General features: G+C 41.3%; 1 protein-coding gene across 11 annotated transcripts in view; it reads left to right on the top strand.

Moving 5' to 3' along the window:
- pacs2 (phosphofurin acidic cluster sorting protein 2) overlaps positions 1 to 12,213 on the top strand; it is a 69,648-nt gene that overhangs the window by 47,095 nt on the left and 10,340 nt on the right. For 2 of the 11 annotated variants that reach the window (XM_047610737.1, XM_047610741.1), the window contains exons 2-18: positions 322 to 409; positions 808 to 897; positions 1,571 to 1,696; positions 3,738 to 3,900; positions 4,192 to 4,265; positions 5,566 to 5,646; positions 6,732 to 6,791; positions 6,883 to 7,037; positions 8,520 to 8,619; positions 9,044 to 9,115; positions 9,395 to 9,528; positions 9,667 to 9,841; positions 10,559 to 10,663; positions 10,766 to 10,872; positions 10,963 to 11,117; positions 11,273 to 11,383; positions 11,533 to 11,641. In XM_047610737.1, coding sequence (XP_047466693.1) covers positions 322 to 409; positions 808 to 897; positions 1,571 to 1,696; positions 3,738 to 3,900; positions 4,192 to 4,265; positions 5,566 to 5,646; positions 6,732 to 6,791; positions 6,883 to 7,037; positions 8,520 to 8,619; positions 9,044 to 9,115; positions 9,395 to 9,528; positions 9,667 to 9,841; positions 10,559 to 10,663; positions 10,766 to 10,872; positions 10,963 to 11,117; positions 11,273 to 11,383; positions 11,533 to 11,641 — 1,905 coding nt within the window. The remainder of the gene's footprint in view (positions 1 to 321; positions 410 to 807; positions 898 to 1,570; positions 1,697 to 3,737; positions 3,901 to 4,191; positions 4,266 to 5,565; positions 5,647 to 6,731; positions 6,792 to 6,882; positions 7,038 to 8,519; positions 8,620 to 9,043; positions 9,116 to 9,394; positions 9,529 to 9,666; positions 9,842 to 10,558; positions 10,664 to 10,765; positions 10,873 to 10,962; positions 11,118 to 11,272; positions 11,384 to 11,532; positions 11,642 to 12,213) is intronic. The other 9 variants (XM_047610742.1, XM_047610745.1, XM_047610743.1 and 6 more) reach the window with 6 other exon arrangements.

A 12,213-nucleotide genomic window follows, 5' to 3' on the forward strand; every position in this document is an offset into this window, starting at 1 on the left:
AAGAGTGCACCACCCACAGATGCTCCAGCTACAAACCGAAACTCCCCACCAGTCGTTCAGATCTGAAGAAGCCACTTGGACTGGTTCAAATGATCACAACATCAAACCTGTCGACTCCCTGGAGATATCTCAGAAATACAGTCCATTCATTACCGTACGGGTTTAGTGCACTCGTATCATCTTCATGTCTTCTGTTGATAAACACAGTCTGGCTTGTTGTGAATGACTCATATGTTTGTGCACATTAAGGGAGAGAAGTAAAGGCACAACACTGGCCGTGCTGAAATAAACACGTTTTCTCTTCTTCTTGTGTCTCCGCAGATTGTGCAGTTTGACTCTGAAGAAGCTGGTTGTGATGAGGGAACTCGACAAGGAGCTGATTTCGGTCGTCATAGCGGTTAAAATCCAGGTGAGCACGCGTGGGCAGTCAGAGTAACACGCACAGACAAACACGTCTCAGTCCGTGCTGGGAAAGACGGATCTGATCCATATTTTATTTCAAATTCTAGCGCTCATCTGATTTATATTGATGCTGCTTCATTTCTTCTTCAGTGCGTTTGATTCATGTTCCGTGCATCGTAGTATAAGCATCAACCTCCAGGAGAAAAAAAAAGGAAAAAAGTATCCATTTAATCGTGTGAAACGACACAATCTGTGCACATCTAACACACGTCATGTGCTAAAGCATCAGTCCAGCGCCTTAAAATGATGTGTTTCATGCTTCTGAACTGTGCACGTCTCACACCTTTGTCCCAGAGGTTATGTGCACTCTAAATTAAACACCTACCTCTTTTTTTTTTTTTCCAGGGCTCCAAGCGGATATTGAGGTCCCATGAGATTGTGCTGCCCCCCAGTGGGTCTGTGGAGACTGATCTGGCGCTCACCTTCTCACTGCAGGTAAAGAATGGGAAGCATCAGGAAGCTGCTGTGTAGTTAAAAAAAAAAACAAAAAAAAATGGTTCATATATTAACAAATAAACTATATGAGAGTTTAAGAGCAGTTCTCAGTTCTGCTCTTTGCTTCTTCTTTATTAAAACAACATTTCAACGTTTAGTATGTTGGAAGGGGGGGTCGGTTTTATTACACACGTTGCCACGGCAACTGTTGGAACTTACATTTGGTGCCGCTTTAAAACGACGCTGTCTCTTCTGTATTGGTGAGATACTGTAATGTAATAAAATGTAAATAATAATCCTGCTGAGGAAAAGCAAAACTAGTCACTAATGTTTGTCTACGTCTTAAATGATGCTCAGTATTTTCCCTAAAACAGCTTAAGACTGTAGTTATCACAGTTTTACATTTGATTTTTTTATTATCTGTGCTTTATTTTTTCTATTCTGTTTTTCTTACACGGTTAGAAACGGTGATGATGCATAATTGCAAATGCATAAAACAACTGTTAACGTAGGATGACAATCAGATCTGATCCAAGCCACAAAAGAATAAACTGCCACAGACTTTCAACATTTATTGCAAATAAAAATGTCGTCTTTTCTTGCACTTTGTCTACAATCAGAATGATTTAAGCTGCATGTCCGTTTGTTTTTCTTCTGTCTCCCACTCTCTCAGTATCCGCACTTCTTGAAACGGGAAGGAAACAAGCTGCAGATCATGCTCCAGAGGCGGAAACGATACAAGAACCGAACCATCTTAGGATACAAGACTCTTGCCGTGGGCTCCATCGATATGGCGGAGGTACGGTTTGATGACGTGCACGTTACGTGGCGTGTGCGTGTACTGCGTAGAGGAGCTGTGTTCTGTGTTGTGTCTTGGAGTCTCAGGGCACCTATAGGAGCAGACAGGTGTGAAAATCTAATGAGGGGAAATGGAGGAGCTGCAGACTTAACCGGCCTCTTCCACTGTAACTCTCTTCATTTTAAATTACGCTGTAAAAGAAGAGCCGTCTGTCTGTGAGTCGACAGTAAACATGAACAACGGCCTCGTGAACTGTACAAACGCAGGTCTCAAAACGATCATCAGCTTACTGGCTACAAATATGTGAAATGAGAAGTTTATAAGAATTTATGCACTTATTTTGTTACTATTAAAAAACACAAGCGCTGCAACTAAAGATTAAATTCTTTATCCATTATCCTCTATTAATTGTGTTTTCCCAAAACTAAAGATCATCTCTAATTAGCCCCAAAACCCCAAATATAAGCATTAGAAAAAGCTGCGAATTAATTAAACGTCTAATCTTTGTGGCTTTATTCCAATTTTTCTTAATATTTTTCATCTATTTTTATTTTAACCAAATGCTTTATGTGGACATGAGGCCATTTGAATGATTTATTTCTCTTTAAATTATAGTTTATTACCACAGCAAGTAAAATAGTTTATCAGAACATGTTTAATTATAAAAATAACAATTAATAAAATTATTATAAATAATCACGGCCTGAGCAGATATATATTTCAGCAGATCAATAGTTTATGTAACTCTTAAACTCTGTCTACATGAAAAGTCATAACTGCTGCTGCATAAATGGGTTATGGGGTAAAAATAGAGATCGATAAAAAAGAACAAAGTTCTCTCACCCTCCACACATAGATTGTTCCTTGTGTGTTTTAGTAAACCCCCTCAAACACACAATTAAAAGGCTTGATTTCAGCGATGCACTAAGGAGCTCCCACACGGCCGACAAGGCTCAGTGGAGCTTATTAAGGTCACGTCTGGAAGGCTGGGAGAAGAAGGAAAAAAAACATTTTGGCGCCGGCATGGGGAGAGAAAAAAACCTCCACAAAAACAGAAGCACGGAGATGTAGTTAACCACAAGAATGAAACGCTACTCGCAGTTTCAGCTGAAAGACCGAAAGACACAATGTGACTGTACCGCACTGGACCGAGTGTAAACTGCTCAAGGCGAACGTGCTCTCGCGGGACTGTGATAAAAACGGAGATCTGGGGCGGCGTTATCCTGGAATGACCTCAGTTTGGATCTGGGTAGTTAGTTCAAGGAAAACATTAAGTTATGACCAGAGAGGTGTTGCTGGAAAACAGAAAGGATAAACTGAGCAGCACCTCTAATCTGGGTTAAAAAATTAAGACTTAGACTTAGACAGACTTTAAAGATCCATAAGGGATCATTCAAAGAATTTAAAGCCCATGGCACCGTGTTCTAGTAATCTGCTGGAAAAATATTTTTGACTGAGCTCTTCTTGCAGGATTAAAGTTTGCAGCTTATAAATGTTTGAGCAAGGCATTGTCATTAATCTTATAGTGTTTCACATAAAATTAAATAATGTTTAAATCTTTTTTTTTGCACTCTAATGTCACAAATGCACCAGTATCTGGCACAATATTGACCGAATGTTCATGTTTACGAATCCTCACTGGTGTTTTAGAACTGTCAGCGACTCATCCTGCACTAGTGGGCGTGTACTAATTTTGCATCCAATGAAATGCTTTTCTTGGCCAGTTGACTGAGTTCTTCTCGCTTGATTAAAGTGTGCGACTTTATAAACGTTTGACGGAAGTGTTAATCCATCCATCTGAAGGATTTGTGAGCGTTAAACTCTTAAAATGCACATAAAATCAAATTAAGCGTTTTACACTTAATGTCACAAATACCCCAACATCTGATCGCATAGAACACAGCACTGATCAGATAGTAATTTTTAGGTATTCTCAATGGTATTTTAGAGTTTCTAATTATTTAAAAATGTCAGTGACTCATCCTGCACAAAGGGGCGTGTATTAATTTTGCATCCAATCAAATGTTCTCTTTTTCCCAAGGTGATGCAACACCCAACAGAGGGGGGCCAGGTTCTGCCTCTGTGCAGCAACCAGAAAGACATGCTGGGCAAAGTGGCCGAGATCTGGATCTTCTCGTTGTCCAGTCAGCCAATAGACCACGAGGACGCGGCCCTGCAGGGAGGACAGAAGATCAAATGCTCCGGTACGTTCTGCTTCTCACCCGCCACCGACGTTAAAGAGGTTAAAACAGCCGTCGCAATCACGTAATGTGCTTGATGGCCCGAACAGAGCAGGGATGATGTTCCTCTGCTCTAATCATTGAGAAAGCTTTAAAATCCTGGTGGCAATCAGCCCTGCGTGTACCGTCCTGTCCTGTACATCGTGTATATTTAGAACCTGGCTGCGTGTCAGGATTTAAAAAGGGCACTGCAAAATGTATGAGGTAAACCCTGCACTCTATACATTTAGTCTTCTTTATTGTCTTCTTCTCTAGACAACTACTCGGAGGAGGAGTACGAGAGCTTCTCCTCGGAGCAGGAGGCCAGCGACGACGCCGTGCAGGGACAGGTGAGGATTTTACAGGTCAAACTGACTTCACGTTGTCTCGTTTTAAAATCAACTCGGGGACGAGAAGTGAATAAAACAGCCTGCGCTGTTTAGTTTTGCAAGAAGAGGTTATTGGTTGGATGAATTCCCTCTAGCAATAACCCATATTTATGCTAATATTGTGCAATGTTCACTTCATGGCGGCCTACAACACTGTGACATCACCATGTTAGCTGGAGGCAAAACAGAGGGAAGTTTGAGGCGAACAGTGTCACTTTCAGCCACGTAAATGTCGTCTTGTTGTATTTTTTGGTGCCAAAAGCGAAAAGTCAAAAACACTAACTTGAAGTTTTATCACACACCAGCCACTGCCAGGCGTAGACGACTTTGTCAATCAACAACTGTGTGCACACACTTCTTATCAGATAAGATTAATATGTAATAGATCATCAGTTTCAGCCTAGATAACATTATGGGTTAGAATAAATCATGACTGTAATTACGTTAAGTTAATCATTATTTAGGGGATTCTTGTTACGTGTCAATGCTAATGCTAACCGCTAGCTAACGCAATGTTACTTGCGTGTTTCAGGGGCGTCCAAGCAGAAGTTGCATTTACTATATTACCCTCCACAGTGTTTCCACTTCTTGTAATATCTTTGTTGGAGAGGCTTCACTTGATAAAGACAGACCAGACTTTGTCCCCTCTGTGTCCTCCTTTGGACAAATTGTCCATCCAGTGAATGTAGTCCCATCAGTCAGAGTCAGCTTTTTAAAATAACACTCACTGACTCGGAGAGTGAGTGTTATTCTCTGAAATATACATTTTCCTTGTTCATTCTTGCCAAAACAGTCCAATAATAAAATATGCTAACCGCCGTTAAGAAGCTATAGTGTGAGATGTTTTGCATCCAGTTAAGCCCCGCCCCTAAATAACCGTCACATAGTTTACAAACCATGAATGGGTCGATACTTGTACAGATTTCCTTATACATTTATTAGACTCTGTACTCACCATGTGCAATATTTTCCCACTGTACAACACTCCCATATTGAATACTACTATAGACCAACAACTTGGGAACATATGTTCACTTATACTTGTGCATATTTTTATATATTGCATTCTTATTCTAATTACCTACTTATTATTACATACTCTTATTGTTTACATTGCTCTTTGTTCTGGTTCACTTTGAGTAGGAGCTGCTGTAACAAAAACTAATTTCCCCTCGGGATTAATAAAGTGATTCTGACCGTGGAAGTTAGATATGATTACTTGTAACTAAATAGTGCACTGACTTGTTCCATATACTTTCAGGACCTTGAGGATGACGAGTATGACGTGAGGAAGCCAAAGAAGCAGAGGAGGTCGATCGTGAGGACCCCCTCCATCACCAGAGTAAGAGAGACGCGAACCAGAAGTGAACTTAGTGAAAGGAAACGATGCACTGACGTTTATTTTGAGCATCGCTACGAACAAGAGAAAACAAAACAGTCAGGAGTCAATGCAATAGTTCCACCATCTAAACATATGTATGAACACTTCCATCTAAAGCTCTGCCCACATATAAAATGTTGCTGCTGCCCCGTCTCTTTGTAGCTGATAGCTGGTTGATAGTGTCTCAAAGCTGAGATCAGTTCAGTATTATACTTCTGTCACTGTTTGTCTCTTCCTGTTTGTATGCCCCTGGACTCTTATCATCCTAAAACGTTGAGTTTTTCCTTTAAGATCCACATTTCTTTGCATTTGCGTTTGCGGTAACACAATCATATTTCAAAGCACAGCTCTCATGTTGAAAAAGGACAGTGACAGCTTCTTTTGTTCACATTATTTTCATGATCCTTCCTCTAATTTTGTGTAATCGTATTCAAGTGTTCCGGCTGCGTTACGAAACAAATGTCCGTCGGCAGCGTTTGTGTCTTGGTTTCAGCCTACAGTTTTCCCCGACACAGAGCTGGCACTGTTTTTTGCTTTTCTTGTTCATACCTCAAGCAAAACAACCACACAGCAGAACTATTCAAGAACATTTTGTAATAAAAAAAATAAAATTAAACAAGCTCCAGGGGTTGATAACTTATTTTAGCTTGTTCTGTTTTCTTAGGAGCCAAATTAAACGCTGATTATTCACGGCACTGCGGCTGAACTGGCTCCTAAAACAACCTAATTAATACGTTCTCCTTTTAATTTATCTCACGGTTGAAGTTCCTGTGGTCTTCTGAGGCCCAGTGAGCAGGTGATGAAAACCTCAGAAAGCAGAAGAGGCGTGACGTTGCTTTATTATCGATTTACATGAGCACATGCAGCACAGTCGATACCCGTCCGACACTGTAAATGTATCTGCTGCTGGTGAAATGACTGAAATGGAGGAGCTCCAGCTCAGCAGTGGCCGCGGCTCTTTTCTGTATTGAATATCTCAGAGCGCTGTAGTCAATCGGGAGCGGGTCACGACCTGACTCGTGTGTTTGTGCTCCCCCCTGTTTTAGCAGCAGAACTTCAAGCAGCGAGTGGTGGCTCTCCTGAAGCGCTTCAGAGTTTCAGATGAGGTGGGTGCTTCTTGTTTTGTTGTTGCCACAAACTTTTAAAGTGATGCAGAGCGTCTGATGATGTGATGTGTGTGTGTGAACCCGTGTGCAGGTGCTGGACTCGGAGCAGGACCCTGCAGAGCCGCCCCCTGAGGTGGAGGAGGAGGACCTGGACCTGGACAGCGTGGAGTTTGAGAACCCCAGCGACAGCGGCCCCGAGCTGGACGACGATGACAGCGTCCTCAGCACACCAAAACCCAAACTCAAGTGAGTCGTCCTCAGCGATAAAGGACTAATGATGATCAGTAACGTGAGAGAAATCTGAACCTTAGTTGATAGTTAGAATCTGGGTATCTTGGATTTCCTGCTAGAACTTCCAGCATGGTCTTATGTTGGTTAAGGTTGCCATAAATCAAATAAACTGCACAAATCCTTTCTAGTATCCGATACCCAATGTCCAAGCCTAGCTTGAACCTTATTACCTGTGCCCACAACATTTTTGCGGTGCAAAGTTGGTCTGGGGTTTACGACAAAATGGCTTTAAGCTGAAAAGAGAAATACCTGGAGCGCTACTGGTGTCCCTCAAACCGATGGTGCACTGGAGGACAGTGATGCCAGTAACACGTTATTTACTGAGTTGAGTTTATTTTTCCAGTAACCACTAATCAGATTAAAGTTACGTATCCAAGTAACTGTGCGTTACTATTTATATTTTTGCTTTCTTTCGTCTGCACGTATGCGACAAGTCACGTTTTCAGCCTGAGGACAACTCTCGTGTGATACCACACGGCAACACAAATGTAATATATGTGCGTTTTTGAGCTGGAACTACTGTGACTGGAGAAGTGGTTAGAAGTGCAGCTTGGAGGCCGAAGGGTCAGAGGTTTACTACCGGATGCAGGGAACCACAAAAAATTAAACAAAAAAAAAGACTTAAAAGTCTCTAAGTCAAGACTTCAGAGCAAAATCAGTAAGTTGGGGAGAGTTGAAGAAGTTGGTCGGGCACTACGTCGTAGAGGAAATGCTCCATTTTTGATAAAAACCTTTAATCTAACTCGGTTATTTTTAAAACCAAGTCATCAGTTTTCAAGGTAACTGTGGCAACGCTGCTGGAAAGGGAACTAATGACTGAAGGAAAATGGAAAAATAACACAGAAAAAGTCCAGGTTCAGGCTCTCAGATGGGGAGAGCCTGCAAAGTAAAAGGCCTTTTATTTAAATTGACCTTCTCAATAAATTAAATTGAACCAGGTGTGCAGCACGGTGCACGGCCTAATGCTTTGTATTTTCCTGCATTATTTTTCCATTTTCCTTCATGGCTTTAAGTTGGTTGGAGGACTGTCCATTAGTGTGCAGAAGTATTTTTTCCCCCTCGCAAATACAGGCTGGACCACACCCAGTAATGACATTCAAATTGGACTGAGTCTGGCTACGCCAGGCAGCGCATTTTTATGATAAGGGGGCACATTTATATAATAAAATAAAATAATAATAAAATAAACAACTGAGTGTTTTTGCCATTGCACCACCACAGAGATGATTGACTTAGAAAATTAAAATTTTAAATCCGTTAAGCCACAAGATGTCCTCACTGTCAGGTAATAATAATAATAATAATATACTATGTATGCAGGGTGGGGGAATCCTGCCCTAAATGGTGGATTCAAAGCAAATATAAAGCTGATTGTATGTGTATGGTGCTATAACTAAGAAGATGCACAGTGGCCTTGACAAGATACTTCTGTTTCAGGCCATATTTCGAGGGCCTCTCTCTGTCCAGCTCTCAAACCGAGATCGGCAGCATCCACAGCAGCCGGAGCCACAGGGAGCCTCCCAGCCCGGTGAGTCCTGTACGTACCCTGAACACACTGTAAAAAAATAAAAATAAATAAATAAGTAGAGCAGAAAAGCATTTTTGTTTTTCTCTGCACATTTTGAACAAGAAACGCCGGCGATAACGTCTCAGATTCCTGCGTCTTCTACATTTACAGTAACAAACCTAATCCATAAAACCTGAAATATGACCCCCGTCTCCTCCAAACTGCCCTTCAGGCATCCGATGTCGTGCTTAAGGGAACTCCAACATCTTAAAATATCCCATTTCATCCGTCTCGTCTGCGCGTTTTTAAACCACTGGGTTTTGTTTGTGACACTAAGAATCCATCAGGAAATTTCGAGTCAAACAACGCTTCACTCTGTGTGAAGTGAAACTTCCTGAGACTCCACCAAAACCTGGTAACGTTTATTATTCTTCCCCCCGCCGCCTCCTTCCAGATTGACCCAGATAAAACCAAGGGTGGCGGAGCCAAGTTTCCAGATGATGGTGTGTCCGACAACGTCTCCTTTGTGAGTGTTAACTTGTTGAGATCAGTAACTGGCATCAGTGTTATTAATATTATTATCATTATTATTACTTTACTGGAGAAAATGAGACATATATGAGATTGTAAAGTGCAGAAATCTCATGTTGTATTCTGTGCAGGACACAATTCAAGAATAAATCAAAAACAGTTGCACCTTAAAGATCTTTAAGATGATATGAAAAACTGTTGTTTTGAAGAGGAAATGCACAAACACATCTGTCATCTCTGATCTCATCTGTTTTTCTCTGTTATTTTCCCTCAGGAGCAGCCAGAGGCAGTGACTCCGACCACAGAGCTGGAGATGGACAACATGGACACGTTTTTGGAGAGACTGCCACCAAGTGGCAAAATGACCAAGACCGAGTCCCTCATCATTTCATCCAACAGGTACATTTGGTAATTTTGAATTAATTACTTTCTTTGAATTATCGATAACTACACTTTACACACAAATTATATTTAAAAAAATATATATATTGACTCGTGCATCTAACAGTTGAGTCATCCGTCCCTCTGTCTTTGTCCTTTTTCCAGGCAGGAGCCAAAGCTGGCGGGGAGGCGAGGAAGGAGCACGTCGCTGAAGGAGCGCCAGCCCAGCAGGCCGCAGAACGAGAGGGCCAACAGCCTGGACAACGAGCGGTCCCTGGACACGCGGTGCCAACTACAGGTCGGAGGACAGAACTACAGGACAAACCAAAAACTACATACTGCAAGTTTTCTTTCTATTCACAGTTGTAGTAGTTGGAATGTAGACGATATGAAGAGACTAAAAGTCAAAAGTCCTTCACGGATTTGACTGCAAAGTTAATAAAACTATTAGAGTAGTGCCATTGTGTTGTGCTTGGTTTCTTTTTATATTTTTACATTTACATGGACGTTAGTGTACACAAAACTTCTTCTGCACATGTTTAACTGTGCAACATTATTATTATTCATGATTGCTATGTTAGCTATGAAAGAATGAATGAGGCCGTTGGTCCCTAAATCAAAACTTAACCTCCTGAGACCCAAGCATTTGTTTGGAATTTCTTCAAATAAGATTAAGAGCTTTAGGTATTTAGGATTAGTAGGACCTAAGAAGTATAAAGAATAAGCATCATCTTTGAACTGGAAGTAGGCTTTGAAAAAAAAAACACTGGGATTATTTCACTGTGTATTGGGATTTAAGTCACCGATGTGAACCAAAATATAAAAGCAAAACATGTACTTGTGAATTTCTTACATTTTAATGTCATATTAAACTAGAAAAGATAATAAGCATAAATAAACAAGGGTACTGACCCTTCACGACCAGTACATGACAGACAAAGGTGTCTAAATGAAGCAGAATGAGAACCTAAAACATAATGTCCCCATATGAGGACGCCGGGTCTCAGGAGGTTAAAGAACATTGCTCCGTATCTAACCCAGAGTTTCCTTATTTTAGATCCCACGAAAAACGGTGTACGACCAACTAAACCACATCCTGGTGTCTGATAACCAGCTCCCTGACAGCATCATCCTCATCAACACGTCAGACTGGCAGGGCCAGGTAAGAAGAACATCTCTTACAGGGGGGGAGGGTCAACAGAAATCTGAAAAAAAGCACTGGAGTCAGGTTCCTGAACAGTTCCCCGTGTTCCTCCTCTCTCAGTATCTTTCAGATATGCTGCAAAACCACCATCTTCCCGTGGTTTGCACTTGCACCACGGCCGACATCCAAGCTGCGTTCAACACCATCGTCTCCCGCATACAAAGATTGTGAGTTTGCCTCCCGTGTTCCTCCCCGTCATTCAGCAGATGATTGTAGACGGTTAAAGTAAAAAACTGTACCTGTGTTTTTCTTTCTAGTTGTAACTGTAACTCCCAGACGCCCATTCCCATAAAGATAGCCGTGGCCGGAGCGCAGCACTACCTCAGTGCAGTGCTGAGGCTTTTTGTGGACCATCTATCCCACAAGACCCCAGACTGGCTCGGCTACATGAGGTTCCTTATCATCCCTCTAGGTTGGTGACTCCCTTATTCCAATTATTCCAGTGAAACTCTTAAAAGTCTCATTCGCTAATATTAGATACACTGTTTTCTCAGAGTTATGCAGCAGCGCAGCATATTTAAAGCTCATTGTTGTCTGATTTTGGATTTATTCTCTGTATGTATTTAGGTGCACATCCAGTCTCCAAATATCTCGGTACTATTGACTATCGATACAACAGTTTGTTCCAAGATGCTGCCTGGAGGGACCTGTTTCACAAGCCAGAGGCTCCTGTTATTGGTGAGCTATTTGGTCTTATTGACTCTTTCTCTCACACCCATTTAAAGAGGCTATTAGAAAAAAACTAAAAACATCTGCTGCTATGAAACTAGTTATTTTTTGTGGTGACATTCGGGTGCTGATCAGTAATAACCGTCTCCCTCGTGCAGCCCAGGAGAACCTCGATGTGGTGTCGCGGGTTACGCAGTACATGGTGGGAGCTAACGGAGCTCACCAGCTCCCCATCGCAGAGGCCATGCTCACCTACAAGCAGAAAAGGTATGTTTGTTCATCAGGATTTCAATAATAATAATAATATATCAAGATATATGATATCCCTGTTGACTGTTTTCAGTAAAGTCACAAACCTAAAAATGTGTCTGTGGGAGCTACGATTAAAAAGTTTAGTCAAGTCTAAATGTTTCCTCTAACCAAAGCTTCTAATGCTCAGTGTTCATTGGGTTTTTCAAAAGGGGATTGAAATGTTTTGTTAAAGATCAGCAACAAGTTAAAAAAATGTCAAGAGGGCAAAATATTTTATTTCAGCTATTTTTTAACATTATTTAGGCACACTATATTCTGTGTATATTTGCATTATGATGAATAAGAGTACACTGCTATGTTAAACGTATATGATTTTATCAGTGTAACTCATATGTTGACTCATAACATCAGTCGACATATTCTAAAAGTTAGACCAAATGTAGCAACAATTGATATTGGTTTCATGGGCTGTGTGTGTGTGTCGTGGTAACCCAGTTAGCTTAGCATAAAGACTTGAAACAGGGATAAATAACCAGCCTGGTTATGTCCAAATTAACACTTGGAAAACCCTCATAATTAGCAAGTGG

Source organism: Mugil cephalus, chromosome 17 (assembly GCF_022458985.1).
Source record: "Mugil cephalus isolate CIBA_MC_2020 chromosome 17, CIBA_Mcephalus_1.1, whole genome shotgun sequence".
NCBI lineage: Eukaryota > Metazoa > Chordata > Actinopteri > Mugiliformes > Mugilidae > Mugil > Mugil cephalus.